Here is a 19,273-nt window from a genome sequence, read left to right on the forward strand (position 1 = left end):
GCAAAGTGTCTTGCTCAAGGACACTTCAACATTGTCACCGCGGAAAGTGAGGATCGAACCAGCGACCCTTCAGCGTTAGACGGCCACTCTACCTTCGAGCCTAGCCGCCCCTAGTTTTATTACGTTTAACCCCAAATTAAGGGCACAATCCCTCCTCCTCACGTGCTCAGGTTTATTCTCAGAGATGCAGTAAGTAAAAAAACATGATGAAAGCGCTGTGATAAAAATGCTCTGCCTGAGAGGTTTTTTCTTTTTCCTTCTCTCAGAGATGGCGCTTAGAGGTCAACCTCACTGAGATAGTAGTTGAGGTCATATCCATGCCAAGAATCCCATCTCTGGGTCTCTTCACTCAGGTGTGACGGAGGGTTCTGAGTGCCGTGTATCAAGGCAAGGCAAGTTTATTTCTACAGCACCATTAAGAAACGAGCCAACTCACAGTGCAAGACAAAAATATCAAGTGGATTTATTGACTACAAAAGCAAAAGAGACGAGTAAATTATGTTTAAAGACCGCAGAATAAACAAACCACAGTTAAAGGGTAAAAAGATGTTGCCTGTGTAATTTATTGCAAAGCTATAGTTAACAACAATGTTTGTAGCCTTGATTTAAACACGCTGCAGTGTCAGCAGATGTCAGGCTGTGGTCCTAGAAACACTCCCAGAGGACGTGAGGGGTCCAAGACCATTTAATGCTTTGTAGAGAAGTGAAAGGCATTTCATCTATCATTTAACACACAGGAAGCCAGCGTTCTTGGTGTTGGTTTACTAGAGTTTCAGGTAAATAACATACACACAAAATAAATATATTTTTAAAAAAAACTTTCATTAAACACACCGCAAAACTATATACTAGCAGATTTGTGTGCATCGGTCCATGCACATTTGACTTGGCAGAATCAACATGTCACAACCGAGCGCACACTGTTATCTGTTATTTTAACATTCCCACTGAAACTTTAGCTTCCCTGACAACACTGACCTGCCTGTTTTCCCTAAGCCTCTTTTCACACCTGCCTGAAACTGATATTCCACCATCGTCTAAAGCTATTTACACTGATTTTTGTTTGTCAGACATCCATTTCCTGTCTGGTATTTTATACCAAATATTTGGGATGTTGTCTGAATTGGATGGTTTGAGCTGGATCAAATAGAACAATGGAGGCAAAGTTTAAAAGCATGGCACCATTCGTAGTTGTAGCAGCTGCAATACCTCAGTAAATTATTATTAAGCATCTTTCTATATTGGTGTTCATTTCTATCCTAATTCAAGTCATTTTAGATCATATATTTTTAATATTACTGGAAATCATCATTTTATCAGATTTAAAAACAGTAATCAGGGATATGTTTCACTGAAGCTGTCAATTACGTGTAATCTTATTTGTTGTTTTATTAAAATAGCATTTACCGTGTTAAATGAGTTGTTTTTATTTTGTTGGCTCTCACAGCTTCCTTATTCATGATAAGTTGCACACTTGGGCTCTTATAAATTCTTGCCTGTCTTTGTTGCTGTTTTGGGGAATTCTCTGAAAATACAAAGACAGGCAAGATTTTACAGTATAAGAGCCCAACTATTATCATCCCTCTGAGGACTTCTGCTCATAGACCTCAACACAATGCAATGAAAATGTTTGTTTTTTTTCTATTGGGTGACATAGAGCTTTTTTTCCTGACTCAGAGCCGGTGCATTCAAAGACGTACAGTACATAAAAATCACATGAGACCAGTCCCTTCCTCCCCTTTATGAACAATGAGCCCTGAGCTCCATGTTTACCCCACTTTATATATCTGTAATTGAATGTCCCACCCACTTGTTGCGCAGCTCATTCGTGTGTTCTTTGACTCTGGCTCATTTTAGAGCAATAAATGTGCAGCGACAATTAAAGAGTGTATTCCCAGCACTGTTATGCATCTGCTCAGCTGTGCTGCTGTGACGCTCATAACAATAAAAATACCTGGAAACCGTGCATGCTTGTGAGCTTTTATAGTTCTCCATTAAAAACATCCCTCACACTGTTAGTCTGAACAAACCCTTGTGAAGAAATTAGTCATCGCCACTGCACACCCCTAAAGGATTAAAGAAAAGCTTGAGTTGTGTTGATGAATGTGTTGTTTTGAGTTCAGAGAATACACTGTGACAGGCTAATAAATATTCATCAGAAAAAGCTTGTGTGAGGAAAAGTGAGAGCGGGAGGATGGGGGTTGAGACAGAGAAAGCTGATGCAAGTTTGGAACAAGAAAAGCTCATTAATATTATTCAATGATTTTTCTTCATTAGACCACATACAAACGGTGTAATTTTAATATTGATGTGTCTGAGACACAACCAGCATTGTGATATAATTACCAGCCCCCACCTGTATCACATATATTCAAATCATTATGGAGAAATGTGGGATTTGCAATCATAATTGTATCTACAAATTTTAAATCACCTCTGCTGTACTTTGCTCCTGTGTCAGCCCAGAAAAGTCATTCTAAATTGTTTATTTTGGTCTTTTAGTATACCACTGAGCCAGCTTTCCACCATCCTCATGGCATAGCCACTCTTTATGAATATTTAAAATGAGCAATACATCTTTCCGAGGCCTAAAAGGCACCCTCGCTCTGGATCAAATCCCATATTCCCTGCTTCCTCATCATTTATAACGTCTGACACACACAGACTCTCATTCATTTCTCAGTATGACTGCAGTGTTTATGAAGTAGATTAAATAGATTCTTCACCTGTCCAAGAGCAAATCCAGAGTACAGACAGATCTGCTCGTTGAACACACCTATATATACAGTAATCACACAAGATGTCTGAGGCGCTGTTAAAGGGAAATCAAAAGACCAAAATAACTGAAAAAACAGGGCACTTGACTGGTATTGTAATATCTGAGATAAAGTGCAGTGATCCAAGACAAGAATGTAGCTAATATAAAAGCAAAGTCTATTCCTGACATCATATTTTACTCTTCAGCACACTCAAAATGGTACCAGACAAGAGGAATTCTGCACTTCCATGTACTCTTTTGCAAAATGTTCCCTCAAAGTTACATTTGTTAGCTCAAATGTACAACATTGGCCTTCAAGTGGCCATTTTGTCTAACAGAACATGTACAAAGTGAACTGAAGGGTTCACAATTCTCTTCTACCCACCCAGTGAAAAAGCTTTGTACACTTTGTAAATGAGCTGGAGGACTAAAAAAAGAGTCCCAGATAAGGTGCAAATGTAACTTCTGTCTGTGCTATATATTTTCTTATATGCAGATGATTTGTCCTATAAAAAACTACAGACAATTGAATCGAACATTGTAGAAAGCCATTAAGAAACAAAACACAAGCTTATCATAGGCACAATAGGAGGTTCATGTAGCCATGTCAGATTTAACTATAGGAATGTTCGTGGCAGTATGGTGGTGCAGTGGTTAGCACGGTCAGCAAGAAGGTTCTGGGTTCAAGCCCTGGCTCGGGCACGGGATCTTTCTGTGTGGAGTTTGCATGTTCTCCCTGTTCCTGCGTGGGTTCTCTCCAGGTACTCAAAAAACATCAAGAGGGGATGAGGATAATTGATACTCTAAATTGACCATAGGCGAAGCTGTGAGTGTGAATGGTTGTCTGTCCATATGTTTTTGCCCTGTGATGGACTAGCGACCCGCAGGCAGCTGGGCTCCAGCCTCCCCCCCCCCCCCCCCCAACCCTCAACAGGACAAGTGGTAGAAAATGGATGAATGGAGGATTGTTTGTACTTTGACAATTTCCTCAAATCATGTTTTTGTCATTTGTTACATAATGGAGAGTTTATGTGCATTCTGAGAAAATATCGAAAACAAAGTTTATTCAATAAACACACATATGAACACTTGTAAGTGTATTAAAATAGCACTTGCTTTAACCCAGACCGTCTTTACAGATCAGAGGGAGGAACCGAATCATCCAGCAGGTGGCTGTCACTGCTACACCGTCACCACTAGAGGCCGCCAGTGAGCCGCGTTAGGCGCGTGACTCCGGGCGAACGTGAACGGTGAGTAAATGCCTCATGGAGTGTAGAGGCCCATTGACTGTGATGGTATGATGATGATAATGAAAGCTGATGATGAGCATAATGAAAAGTGTGAAGGACGCACCTGAGCAAGAGGTAGCGTCAATGCGTAAAAGGTGACAGATTGATCCACGTGGGATAAAAGAATGATTGATCATCTGAATTCATTGTAAAATAAATAAAATAAAGCATCGTGTACTTCAGCTATACTTGTTGTAATTTCTCGCATTGAAGCGACAGATCCATGACTACCTTAGACTATTTTTACAGGAGGTGGCTGGTTCAAGCGCATTTTATTGACATAGACGTGTTTTTTTGTTGGAAATATAAGCGGAAATAACGTGTTTAAGAATGCTAATTATTATTACTGGAATTCCTTTCTGTTTAAATGTTATGACGAGCTTCTTATTCACGTGTTGTGTTGCGGTGTGAGAGTGGAATGGCCAGCACTGAGGGCGCACGGACTCCTTGCCTCCGCTACGAGCCGACGACCTCCTAACGAATTACTTCACGTCACCCCGCCCGTCTGCCTGCCGTCTCCTCCCTTAAACCTCCGCCGCCACCATCCCCGTGAGCGACTGAGAGCCGGGGAGACGAAGGGAGAAAGTGAGAGAGCCAGAAATACACGCAGACTTCAAACATCATCTCGACTATACCTGCTCTAGCTCAACAAGAGGAGGAGGACGCACAAGTGCAGGCGCGTCCATGCGTGCCAGCCGAGCAAGACAATAAACGGCGAGAGAGCCCCCCCCCCCTCTCTAATCGAAAACTGGAATAAGAGTTTCGCTTAAGAACTCTTTGGAGAAGCTAAGAAGAAGCCTAAATGAGTAGACGCTAAGAAGAGTCATGCATCTCAACAGAGAAGAAGATGCCAGCAAAGGTGAGCAAAAGATTACAATCGTTGCATTAATGAATCATTTGTTTAGTTCCACGACATTGCTTAGCTGATGCCCTTGAGTGTGTCATGTCAGGTAATGATGCTGGGGGGTCATTGCAATGGGCTGATGGTAACTGCTATGATGGAGCTGTTTTGCCTGTCTGCCTTTCACCAAAACGCGCTGGCAAGCCCTGCATGGCAGCGAGAGGGGACGTTGCATACACCCCTAAGGTGGCAATGTAGTGACTGTCTGTGAGGCAGACACTTGAGCACTTGTTGTGCTCGATTTGGATCAATCCACGGTCGTTTCCGCGCGAGGTGGCCTGAGCTGAGAAGCACAAGGTCATCCATCAGCAGCCTGCCGTGATTGTGTTGCTACGAGGTCCGTGCGTGAGTGCGTTTGTGCGTGCCTGTGTGTGTTTGTGTATGCGTGTGTTGTTGTGGTGTAGGGGGCCGATCAGAGAGCAGACGGTGTGTAGGGACACCAAGCCCTCCATCCATCCTCCTCATGCATCTGGTAGCGCCATGCAGGCTGTTTTTACTCTCAGTCTTTGAAGTGAGGTCGAGGTCACTGACTGATGCCAAACGACATTTTCCTGTTGAGCTGAGGTATCCTGTGTGTTATTGTACACTTTATAATAACCTCCACACCCACACGGAGCAAGTTAACACAATCCATCGACATGAAATTGGCATGATATGATCATCATCTGCACTGCTTTACCTTTAAGACTCCTCATTCTGGTATTAAATATTAAAGCTCTCCAACTGCGAATGCTAATGTTGCTAAATGAAGTGAAATCAGCAGCAAAGTTCCAGCTTCTTTTGTTAATATGCAGTAGTGAGAGAATGCTACCACATGATTTTTCTGATAATCACAATCAGATTTATGACCAAATAAAGCTTTTTAAAATTAGTGCAAACAACATAGTAGTACAAGTCAAGGCAACAAGCACTTAAGTATTAAAAAAACAAGTACTTAATGAGTCTTGATTAAGGAAATTGGATACGGTCACTAACAAGTGAGACAGAAAATCTATGTGCAACACTGGGTAGTTTTTGCAGAAATGTGCACAAAGAGTATGCACATAATTTTTATGTGTTCAGGTGAGTGTACTCTAATATAGTACCTATGGGTGGAGGGGATAAGGGGGTCTTTGTTGAGGAGAACAACAGCAGATGGAAAGAAACTGTTGATAATGATGTTTAGCTGCTGTCAAGGGAATACGACAACAATTTCTTTATTTATCGCCACTGTTGAGCTTTATGGGCAGCTAACATCTTTGTTTTTACCTGCTGCAAGACTTTTCTGCTGCTGATGACTGAGGAGATTCCCACGCTGCACAATGCCTCATCCAAAATATCATATTCAGATACGGTTTCACTGGGGACTACTGATGAGTCACCGTTTGCAACTAGAAGTCATTTCATGATTTCATGACATCCGTATGTGTGTGTGTGTGCATCCAAAGGTGTGCATGATCGAGGTGTGCGAGTCAAGTGAATTGGAACAATCACTATACTGAGGCACAGCATCTCATTTTTAAAATTGCTAATGCAAAGAAATATTGCTAAATGATAATCATAGAAATTCCAGGGAGCATTTCTTCATAAAGACAGTTAACTTCAGTTTGAGTTCACAAAAAAATCATGTTCACATAGAGTACATCTAACTAAACAATAGACGATAAAACTATAGAACAACAATGAATGTATATGTCTTGATTTTTCTGTGAAAAACATAAACATAACTAGGTATGATGGTTACAATGAGAAAATAATTAACAAATAGAACACAAGCTGAGTGTTTTTCCACACTTAAAAAAAAGTGTAAATCAGTAACTCTGACAAACAGCTTACTGTAAGTGACAGAAAGTATTAGAGATATTACAGATTTTTATTAATCTACTGGAAGGCAGCCACCTATCCCACCACTTTAACCTCCAACTGAAACATGCTGTTTTTTTGCTTGTAGGTGTCAACTGTGTCAAAATGAATCATATCAATCTGTGGATTCATTACAATGAATGTACAGCCTCAAGCTTTTAATTGTCACATTGCGTTACCATGATGTCTCACACATTAAACACATTTAGTTGCAAAGACAAAAAACTATTTCAAGGTTCATTTTTTTGGGGCAGTGTAAAGTCACTGATTATCAAAACACTCCTTCTCAGCCCAGATATCTTCCCCAGAGTTCCCGAAGCAATGCAGTGTGGCTGTGGAGGTTTGAGCCAGTGAGAGAGAGATCATCTTCTGGTGCTGTAGATGGTGATAGAATATAATCAGCAGGTTCAGTTGCTGCTTATTAGATATTAGTAGTTCTGGATGTGTTTTATATATTAGAATAGATCAGGATTCGCCTCATTCTTGCTGTTCATGCATCTATAATTCTTATTATGGCACCATCACATCATGCTTGATATGTTTGCATCCCCCCACACATGGAGGGGAACTCTAGGGGGCGGCATGCCTCCTGTGGTAGAAAGGCTGCTCAGTTATCCGAGGATTGATGGTTTGATCCCCGGCTCCTCCAAAAACTTTGTCAAATTCTCCTCCTCAGCAAGATGAACCTTTATTGCTCCTGATGCTTTTGCCATCAGTGTATGAATGTGTGTGTAGCACCTTGGGTAGCTCCCACCCCCAACTATGTGTGAATGCGTTGTAAAAGTGTTTAGAATGGCCGCTAGACTAGCACAGTGCTCTATGAATATAGTCCATTTACTATTTAAATAGCAAGCAGTTGTTTACACTCACTCTGTGTTCATCTTTGGAGTCCCGTCAAGAATGTCTCTCTCAGCCTCTCGGATAAGGTGCACTCAGGTAGAGATAATATATCCCCTTCACACAGGTACTACAAAAATACTCTTAACAAATACTCTAATGAGTGTCTGATAATGTTTGTGCAGAAAAAACCCCCAATAATGATCACTACATTAAAATTCTTAAAATACCTCCTACTCTTCAGATTATATGTATATACAAATATTTTTCATTTCACATATTTTAGCTGCTGTGTGTTCACATAGCTCCCACTTCTCGAAAAAGTAAGTCCTCTTCTGTTTGTGCACAGGCCGTTTCCAACATTCTACATTATACTTGCTGAATTTTGAAATTATATCAGCTCCCAAAATATTTGTGATGTCATAAATCTTGCTCGTAGAACTGCCTCCTGAAATCATTTGAAATTTACCCTTTCAGCAACAAATGTGGAAACAGACTTCTGTTGCCTGCACGTACATCACTCTACACAGAGAAGCTCATGAGCTGGTCATGTGATCAGGAAACAACACCTGAGCTCCTTTGTTGTGATAGTTTAGTTGCATGTCAATACCGTTGGTAACAATAGCTCATTTGTTACAAATATTGATCTCTGTCTCTGAGTATAAATGATGTACATGAACTGCAATCCGCTGGATGTTATCATGTATTTCTGTAGAGGGGCACAGTCAATCATATTGTGAATGAAAGCGGAGGGAGGCGGGGGGGGGGGTCTTTGTGGAATATTTTGTAGTTGGTTTGTCGAGGTTACTCTGCAGGGTGGTTGTAATCTCTCCTAACAGGCTGTGTGTAAATGTCAGGTGTCAAGAAGGCCTCAAACATAAGTTGAAAAAGAGGATCATTATTAATCCAGCACATGAAGCATCAGAATTGATTGCTGAATATTAGTACTACTGAGATTCTCGGGGAAACATTTAATTAATATCATAGTTCAAAACTAATGAGCTGGAATCTTAGTTGTGTTTTGAGACAGTGGGAGAGACAGAACAGTAATTAATAGAATCAGAAACAAAGGTATTTTTATTCCCTGTTTAACTCTGAACTACAATATTGGGAAGCCACTTAGATGTACAGACTCAAGGGACGAGGCGGCGAGGCTGTGTGGCTGTGTGAGGAGAAATACTGCTCTGTTCTACTTACCTGCGCACATATTTACAAGCAGAGAGGAGGATGATAGAAGAATCAGGAGTCAGGCAGGAGGTGGCCAATAAAAACACACAATGTGTCACAGGGGCTGCGTTTTGCATGCAGAGGTGGACAAGTACCTTCTTAAAGTGTTGAGTACAGTGGGACACGCACCTCCCCCCTCATGGTATCTAATTTAAAACGAAGGAATCAACAGAAGTGAGGGCTTTTCTCATGTTGAGACACATCAAATGAATTAGTTTGATCACTTTTCTGACCTTTTTTTTAAAATGCCATGTCTTGAAACAAAACTGCTGTCACAAAGTTACCTGTGTTTGTCTGACCCGTGGTCAGACATGACAGCTGTGAGAGACAGGTTGGGTAGTGCTGTTGCCAGAAACCACATTTGTGATGAGAAGCAGGAACCTCCACACCAAAAATACATAACAGTTTGTACCCTTTTGTATATGATAAATGAATTGAATAGAGAAAAGTGATTGACATGTAATAACACAACAAATAAGAACTCACTGTCATATTGAATGACTTATGTGACTGAATCTTGAGTCCACTAGAACTCACCGTCACATTCTCCTCTGGTCTTTAGCCTACTTCCAGCTTACTTTGATTTTGATATTAAGATGTAGCGTAGGCACATAGGAACAACCGTAGCTCTGTGTTTTTAGAGCTGATTTGATTACTGGACCACTTCTGTTTTAAACTACTTTATAGCGTAACCCCTGGTAAACTTCAGCAACAACAAATTTCTGTCTTTTTGTACACGAGTTGGACAATGAGTGTTTTCTGTTCCTCAGCCCTTCATTTTGGTTGCAACATAAATAAATAATGCTGCAACACTTCACATCTGTTCAGGGCTTCCACCTGCTCCTGTTTGATTCATAGCATGCCTTCCCTAAACATTTTGTCAGGTTGCAAGGGTGTGTGTGTGTGTGTGTGTGTGTGTAGATCTGGTGTGTGTTTAGGCGTGCCTGCTCTTACATAACTCAGTTACAGCAGCAAGTGTCCTGATTGTTCCCTGCATTTACCCTCCGTTGTCTCTCCTCTCACTTGACCCCGCTCACTGGCTCGTCTGGGTTTTACTTTGTGCCTCGCAATTATTGATAAGTAGCATCGTGCAAGGAAAACAGAGGGCCAGAGATGAGAGGATTTTGGAATCTGGATGAGGTTGTGTCAAGAAAGCAGCCTCTCGCTGTACTAACAGTGTGGGTTGAAAATATTACTGTCAGATATCGGGGGCTGGTGGATAGAAATAGATAACTGGAGACAAGGCAGAGAGAGAGAGAGAGAGAGAGAGAGAGAGAGAGAGAAAGAGTCTGGATTTGGAGAGAATAACTATGTTATGTCTCCCAAAAGTAAGTGCTTTTGAAGTGGAAGCAAAAGAAAGAAAGAGACATACACTATGGCTTTAATCAGTGAACTCATTGAAGCAACACTGGGCTCCAGACAGTGCAAAAAGACACAGTAAAGAGGAGGCAGAAAGAAGAAACAAGGAGCTGGATGTGCCTTTTTTGATACTGATTAACGTTGGAGGGTTTAGAGAAAGAAGCACTCAGAGCGGAATTTGGTATCATGATGACAGCAGTAACACAACGTATCTAAGTAGCTTTTAAAAAGATTGTATTCATCTAAACAAAATATCCTGCGGTAGGAACAGGCAAGCTTTGGATGCGGTGCTAGGATGACAAATTTGAGTACAAACCACAGTGTGATGTCCTCTCAATGATCCTATGTAACTTTCCAATCTCAAACAGGATCTGCTGGTGCCTCCAGGACAACTTCACACAGAGCAGCTGTCAATTATGATAACAAATGAAAAAATTACACACATCAGAAAAATGGATACATGAACATGCATCATGTGATGTATGTGATGGGAACAAGTTAAAATGACACTGACAATCAAAACTGATGAGTACACTAACATAGAGAGAGGGCGGGATTTGTGCTTTCAAGATTTATCAGCTTTACTTTTCATTGGCTGTCATGACATTCATTTATTTATCTCATTGGGTGACATACAGCAGGGTGTTGAGTCTTATTACTTACAATTCTGTACAGTCAGACTGACCCAAGATACTTTTCTGCTCTTTCTGCTAATTTATATTTCACCCTTAATGCTTATTTGTGAAATTAAAGGTGACCTTCTTTCATCCATATTTAAAAACATTCATTTGGTTCATGTTAGAAATACTTTATTTGACTTCTTTTCGAGTCAAGTCTTTCCCTCTTCTTTCCACCTGAAAATGTTGAGTTTTACAACGTAATACATGCAGGGGTTGTCACTTCTCCTTAAGACCAATTGCTCTTACCAGTCAGTGGGAATTGCTTGTATTGTGACAAGAAGAACCCCAGTATCACAAGGAACTATATCCATATTGGACAATTCTGCACCTCAGGATTTCAATCCAGCTCTCAGCAGCAAGTAGTGTGTCTCTAGTGTAGACAGACAGGAAGCCAGTGAGTGGAACTTGGTAGTTTGAATGGTCATCAAGAGTTCAGAACATGTTTTCCTATCCCTTCACTATAACCACAATCTTTTCTTAAGTGCTCTACAGTATTTACCATCAGTATTGTTCATTTGCCAGAACAAGATGTTTCCCGTCTCTAAGTTTCTCTGCCAACCCTTTAAAAAAAAGTTACAAGCCAGCGCCAGCATTTTTGACAAAAGGAACTGATCTTTCAACACCCCCGAATGTTCAGTTCAATAAACATGTCGAAAGGGAATACATCAAAAGAACAGAACAGAGCTTTTAAAATCATAAAATTTTTTGTTCTAGATTTTTCAGTTGTTTTTTTTTAGAAGCAATTGAAGATTAGTCATTTAAATTAAAAAAGCCCAACTTTGTCAAAGACACCTAATAAATATTTCTAAGTAAAATATAACCTTTACATTTTTTTTTTCTTTTTTAGTGTGGCTAATGCCATTAAGTTGATACAGGCCCTGACTGCAGAGCCCTGTTAGCTTCTTTGGTTTCACACTGGTGGTCATTTACTTGTCTGGGTGACCTTTTTTGTCAGATGATCCATAACATCCTATAATATTGAGGGAAATATCTTGATCTGGAGGTTTCCAGTTATAATGATGTTGACAATTTAAATCAGTGGTAGTGAAAATGTTAACTGAATATTGGGCTAGTGACACGTGCTCAGACACCGCCTGCTCTTTTAAGATATATTCATATTTGTTAATGTTTATAGATAGATAAAGATAGATAGATTACTTTATTCATCCCCCAAACGGAAATTATGTTATGTTATCGTTAAATATATAAAATAATATAAAATCACATTTGCATTGCAATGTCTTATGATGCATACGTTGCTGGGAGAATTCAGAGAATTTTAATTTTATTTTAGTGTGTGATAGATGTCTCAAGCACATGTGACAACAAAGTTTCTGAAGCCCTCTTCATTTTTTGGACCTGAAACAAAATAAAACTGTCATCAGATGTAATCTGTCACTTGAATTGTCCTTAATCAACATATTTGTCTGGTATATCGTTTGCAGATGACGGCCAATGTGCTTGGACACTTGTTTAGACTTGCTGAGCCACTACTGCTTAGAGCTCAATCCAGCTTTTTAAAGATTTTTGCCCTGGTGCGTCCCTGGGGGCACCCGCCTTTCAGTAGCTGAATGAACAGAGAGGCTTCTCATGTAGGCGCATGCTTCAACAGACCCTCTGATAGGCATTTAATGATCTTGAAGCTACCAAGGAAACGGAGCCTGGTTGGAGACCCACTGTCTGTGCAAACAAACTTCAGTGCCACTTTTCTTCAGTTGATTGGTAGAGTAGGACAGTCAGAGAATTTTGACAGTCCAGTCTCAACCCACAGTGGCCTCATGTGACCCTGAAATCTTCATGGGATGAGCAAGGCAGAGGGGCTATTTGTGGTCCGTTCTCTTGCCCATACGGGGGCTGGAGAGGGTGGGTGTTGCATCAAGAGAACAAGTAAAACTTGGCTCTCCTCTTATTATTATTGACCAGGACAGAAAATTTCATTTTTTAAGTGGGGGATTGATGGCTGGATGTTGGCTGGCTGGCTGGCTGGCTGGCTGGCTGAATGTCAAAGAGTAGGAGAAAGTCCAGATCTGAGATGTGTGCACCCCACCTAGACTACAGGAGGCGAACAGGATATTATAAGAATAGATATCAGCAGTCTAGCCAGGAACAGATGGTGAGACAGATCTATGCACACACAGGATCCTCTTGTCAATACGTGGCTGACGGAGAATAAGTGTCAGTGTGTACATGCACAGACACATACAAACCCAGTCTTAATAGTCTTGATGAGCAAGCGTCAATGATTTCAGACTGCATTGCTGTCCCTGTCACTACTCAGACCCTTCATTTCCTCACTCCTCTTTTATTTGGTTTCCTCTCCATTTCAAATTTGTTAGTGTACCAACCCTCAGCTTCTTCCACTAACACACCCACAGGTTTTATTCACTGTATCATTCTGAAATGTTATGATAATGCATTTGAATGCTAACAACTCCGTTGCCTGATTTATTGCCCCTTCGTTTATTGCACCAGTTTTGTATCCAGACCTTTTCCCAGTAAACACATTTACGCTCAACTGGTAAATTATTCATTACAGGTGGTTGAGAGGCAATTAAATAAGGTAATGCAAAGAAGCTCTCAGGGACTTTTAAATGAAGCACAAATGTTTATTTCAGAATTAATTAGATTTATTCTTTGTCTAATGCTCAGATATCCAAAGTGTCACTCGGGGAGATTGGCTGTATTATTGTAGCATGTGGTGTCTTGGGTTTTGTGTGTGTGTGTGTGTGTGTGTGTGTGTATGCATGCTTGTGCGTGTGTGTGTGCATGCATGCTTGTGCGTGTGTGTGTGCATGCATGTGTCATCCTTGGGAGATGTGGCCCTTTTAGAGAGAGCTAGCGTGTACAGCTACTTTGATTGACAGACGGCACCACACTGCTGACCTTACCTCTCAGAAGATTCTTGGTAACTTTAAGCCGTCATGTTATAGGACTGAACAGACATTTGCTCTCAAGTGTGTACTTTTAGGTAGAGTGTAGAATAAATGACTGACAAGTAGATGAAACATCTACATTTCTTGTGCTTGAATGGATGAACATACCACTTGCTGGGCTGTCAGATGTTTTTGTTTTTTTTTTGCTTCTGAAGTCAAACAAGTCAGCTGCTATAGGAACAAATTTGTCTTGCATTGTTCACCAAAGTTTGGTTCTTTTAAAACTGGGGTAAGATACAGGTCTGGCAAGAACATGGCTAATTAGTTGTGCAGTTTGATTTTAATGATGATCACATTTTTCACCTCTACATTATCTCCTGTTTGTTTCCTTAGTTTCATCTAGTGCCATCATTAGATCAAAATATGTCATCCTAAGCCAACTAAGTAGTGTTTCTGATACTATTACTGCTACACACACATCTGCTTGCACAAGCAAACTCAGTTGAAATGCAATTTTAACGAAAAAACAAGAACTTTCAAGTTGTGGTAAAGTTGGTCTGAAACATTGAGATGGCAAGGAGGCGGATACAAATAGCTTAGGACTGTTAATCATCAAAACAAACTCATTGAACACTAGTGAAAAGATGACAGGGTGAACAACAGGATACTCTGACAAAAACTGAAATAGTGAACAAAAATACGAACTCAGCTAGTGAAGACCACGAGGGCAGGGCTGGAGCCGATGAGAAGAGGAACACTGGGAACAGGGTTGTTGATGACGGGTACTAATAACTAACCACGCACAGGTGATTCACTTAAAAGAAGCAGAAAACAGACAAAGATGGGAAAAACAAATGAAGACACAGTATGTGGTACTCAGTGGTAGAATGCTAAAATGCTAAAGTAAGAGGGTGATTTGAGCAAACAGTGCTCTTGTCAAACAGTGTGAAAGCATTGCTAGCTGGTAGTTCTGCGGGACAAATTACTTCAGTGCTGAACCCAGAAGTCTCAGAATTGTTTCTGATTAATTTGCACATTTCTGTTGATTAATGATTAGATAATAATTAGCTAATTTTGTCCTGTTCTCGCTTTGTCAATTCACACTCTATAGCTGTGTAGAATTTGAGCTACTTGTCAGCCTTCATCTGCCAGTTTCTGGCTCCTCTGAGGCCTGGTAATCTCTTTCAGTTGTCCTCCAGTGATAAAGACTGCAGTCTTAGTAGCTGGATGAGATGGCTTGGACGAGGGCCCCTGAGGATGATGTCTGCAGCCTTCAGCACCTGGTCACTGTGCAGGTTGTTCTGTTCTGTGTACACTAGCACTCTTCTCTGGAGGCATCCAGGGTGTGGAGGTAACTCGGCGCTGCTTTGCAAGGCTGTTGCACAGGTTGTGAATTATCTCATGAAAAGTCAAAGCAGGTTGCATTAAAATTCCCCTCTTTGATCTGACATTTCCCATCCATCCATCCCTTCTGTTTTCCTGTGCTTGTTCTTCACATTACTCTCTTCCTTTTAATATGTGTTTTATTTGTACAACACCCATGTGTTCCCTTGGCCTTTGCTGATGGCAAATATCTGTTTCCTGGCTTCTTTGACTCATCAGTAGTCAGCTCACTCTTAGAGGATAGCTCTTATTGTCTTGATTGTGTGACCAGAGCTCTACTCTCCATCTTACAGTGGATTCAGGAGATCTATGATTGTAGCACGGAGGGAAACAGAAACAACAAGGTTATAAAGCTAAATATAGAATATGATGTGTTTTTAAAAGCCCTCTTGTTTCATCCTCATGGTATAGGCCTCCCATATGATCCATTACAACGCCCACCACCTCCAGACTACCGCTGATGATTGTAATTGCTGTATTCCTGTTATTGGCTATCTATAGTGTCTTCTCCCAAGGGGAACGAGAAGGACAAATATGAGGCTGGTGAATTTGTTTACAGGTTAGCATAATGGAGGCCCCCATCACATTGTAAATGAGTTTGCTCATGCATTTATGTGTGCTTGTTTGCAATAATGTGTGACAACGTCTGCATCAGTGTTTGTATCGATGTCAAGCAGATGTTCTCCTGCCCCGTTGTCCCTTCTGTGCCTTTCGCCATCAATTTCCTTCTTGTTGTTTTTGAATAGATTGGTTTTATTTTCCCTGTGTGCCTAAAACCGTCATATGTCTAAAAAATGCTCCTGGAAAGTGGCCAAGAATGGTTGGGAAGGGAGAGGAGGAGGATGAGTGCAACAATGGCGCTCCATTGATGGATCAGATGCCAGATGATAAAATCATGTTTACATAGGAATGGATGTCCCCAACATTCAAGCCCTGGCCAAATGAGTTCCCCAATGCTTGTTCAGGTCTTGCATTTCACAGTAGATGGAGTTTTTATCTGTGGGGACATTCATGCGCTGCTGGGAGGCCACAAACTGGTCAGTCAATGAATGCCAGACATGTATACTGGCCACTACTTCCAGGTTTGTCTCTACCTATCTCAGAAGCCATCAGCCAAGTCTGAGGATTTAGCAACACTTAGCTTCTGGGAACAAGGACCAGTGTTTGGGGTTTTCGGTATAGCCAGTGGGTATCTGTTCCAAGACTTCCTTGTTCTGTCCGCTGTTCATTGTTTCCAGTCCGTATAGCGACTTGAAACATTTGCATTGAGTTGATAGATGACAAATACGAGCAGATTATTTCAAAAGTAGCCAGTTTACACTCAGTTAACAGTTTAAAATCACTTCAACAGCTTCATTCATTGTCAGACCACAGCCATTTTTACAACCATGCATTTCCACCAGTGGGTTCCATCTCTTTTGTACTCCACACTGACCATTTATGTGGATGCAAGTGAGACCTTCTCAAAATGTGATTGGTCAAAGCTACTCAAGTGGAAAGTTGTTAGTCTTTTACCAACTTGAAAGCACCAAATTATGATAGAATAGATAGAAAGAACTGTAGTTGGTGTAGGAGCTCTGATCAATGCTCAGTAGAGGAAGGGTTAGATGCAGAGGATTCTTTTTGTTGTGTGAAATAAGTACTACTTCTTCCTCTTGGTGAGGTGACTGTGGCCATCAAGTTCTGAACTTTGGTTGATGTAAAAAAAAAAGTAATTGGGGTAAATTGTGAGGTGAAGAAGCTCATTTTGCACATTTAAGAGTGGGACACTGCCTCTCCCAATTATGAGCAGTCTGCTACCATTCCTGGACTGGCAGGGTCTTCTAACATTTAAGCCGCTACCATTACGCACAGCCATGACGCCTGGCTCAGACTATTTATGGCACTCACAGTGACTATTCATTGATCTGCTTTTGATGACAGAGTATAATGTTTAATTAATCATTCAGTTAACCACTCAATCAGTGGTTGAAGTTTTTTTTGTGTATAACTCCTCACCAGTTTACTTCTGATTGACTGACTTCAATTGAGTAGGTAACCAAAAGACATTCAGCGTAAGACTACAACTTCTTCTCTGGATTGTTGAGTTTTCCAATAAACTCAGACATACTCCTGGACATGAGAGCCAGTGAGTTTCACCTGAGAAAGAGGAGCTGTACTAGAGTGAAAAAGGAACATTTTAATCAATTTCCATGACAGGAAGCAGATAGATATGATGAATATGAACTCAGATAGCATCATTAGACTACAATTTGTCCTGTAAATTCTCAAAACACACGTCTATAATCTCGGTATTCATCAGTTATGTCTTCTCTCTCTGACTGTCTCTGACTTGGGGGCCTGGAATCATAAAACAATGTTGCATAGAGCAGAGAGGCAGAGATAAATGGAAAAAGAGAAAAATGCGCAACTGTGTGACAGTGAGAGCTTCTGTGTGAGACGTACTCAACAAAGGGACCACTTTAGATGAGAAACTGAGAGACAACAAGACAAGGCACAAAATGAGCTAAATGAATTCCATCCATGCTTGACCAATGGATAGACCCCAGCATGAGACCCTGATGAGTCGCAAGCTGTCCAAGACATCCAGCCAGAATCTCTTCTCTGTACTGTAGAACCGCATCAGAGGTTGATTCATTCAGCACATGGATTTGTATCTCTATAGCACTCATTTGGCCCTAAGCATTTTTTTTCTTTCTCCTCCATCCCCTGAAACAAGTTACAACCTGTGACATCATCTGTCTAGATCCTCTTGACTAAAGCTTTGATTCACTTGAGTCTCGCTGCCTCAGAGAGAAATGTTAGAGCAACATCTACATTTGTGTCAAGAATGTTTTTTCAGAGTCGAGGAGAAAAAAAAAACCTATGCTTCAGTTCAATATTGATAATGATGATTGTGCTCAGCCTTAGAAAATGTAATTATTTGTACTGTTTTTCCATTTTCGACCACTGCAGTTAGTTTCCCTCTAACCTCTTCTTATGTGAACAGATTGTAAAGGCAGGTGTGCCGATGAGATTATACATTTCACTACTTTTGCTTCATAATAAACCCCAAAAAAGCATCAACTGCAGTATGTTAACCTTAATGTCTATACAGATACACCATTACAAAACTTTGCGGTATCAACACAAATCTACTGGGAAAGAAAATGATTGTGTGCTTCATATCCAGGTCATTTGCTGGTGTCATTCAGGAACCAACTGAAGTACTGAGTGAAATACTGCTGTTGGCAAAAATACTGCTAATAGATAGATATCCTGCCAATGTAGTCTTCAGCATCAAGGAACTTCAATTTCATACAGGTCACCTCTAAAATAGCCATCAATCAAAGATGGCTAAGATTACAAGGATACATCATCAATTAGAGGCGATCTGTATGAAATTGTAGTTCCTTGGTAATGATTAAATCCAAATCTATCTGCTATTTTTTTGGGGAGATTTCTTGCTGATGAACAAGCAAAGACCCACAGATAATCACATGACTTCCTTAGTAGAGGTGGTTATTGTTAAAAGCTACAGAATAAAACATTTTTTACCAGTAAAACAAGAGCTAAAAAAGAGACCTGCTTACAGATGGTGAGCTATGGTCCGATGTAGCTGCTTCTTGTAATGAAAAGTAAGGAGAAAGTGGGGGGAAAAAAAAAACCAAGAAAATGCAGACAGGTTTCTATGTAATGACCTTTGTCAGAGTGGCTGTCCAAACAGTTTTTGGTCTTGGTTTCAATACTGGGTTCCAAGTTCTATTATCTGATTATGTATTTTTTTTGCAAAGCAATATTTTCGATTGGAGAAATGACAGACAAAAAAAAACAATCATTTGACAGCTTTGTATAAGTGGTCAGTGGTGAGGTACTGGATTGGAAAAAAATATCTGGAGGAGACACAGAAGGATCCGATGTTTGTGAAAACTCATTATTGCCTACACAAACCAGTAGCTTGTAATAATTTCACTAAAGGATAGTATGATTTGTGATGATCGTACACTGACATTCTTTTTTCTCAGCGACTCCTAGGTCATCGTTTAAATTCCTTTTACTTTCGAGTCTTTCACCCCCATCTCCCCATCCTGCCGTCTCTTTCTTTACTGGCTTTCTCTTTGTCTCTCGCTATCTCTCCCGGCTCT

The 19,273-nt window shown here is 40.6% G+C and overlaps 1 protein-coding gene across 3 annotated transcripts in view; it reads left to right on the forward strand.

Annotated features, from left to right (window-relative positions):
* Window positions 1-19,273, forward strand: part of syt7b (synaptotagmin VIIb) — a 102,202-nt gene that overhangs the window by 1,622 nt on the left and 81,307 nt on the right. For all 3 annotated transcript variants that reach the window (XM_086182460.1, XM_086182468.1, XM_086182478.1), the window contains exons 2-3: window positions 3,898-4,008; window positions 4,460-4,906. In XM_086182460.1, coding sequence (XP_086038586.1) covers window positions 4,873-4,906 — 34 coding nt within the window. In that variant the 5' untranslated portion in view covers window positions 3,898-4,008; window positions 4,460-4,872. The remainder of the gene's footprint in view (window positions 1-3,897; window positions 4,009-4,459; window positions 4,907-19,273) is intronic.

Source organism: Aulostomus chinensis, chromosome 2 (genome assembly GCF_037954235.1).
Source record: "Aulostomus chinensis isolate RoL2024-O1b breed Wild chromosome 2, RoL_Achi_v1.0, whole genome shotgun sequence".
NCBI lineage: Eukaryota > Metazoa > Chordata > Actinopteri > Syngnathiformes > Aulostomidae > Aulostomus > Aulostomus chinensis.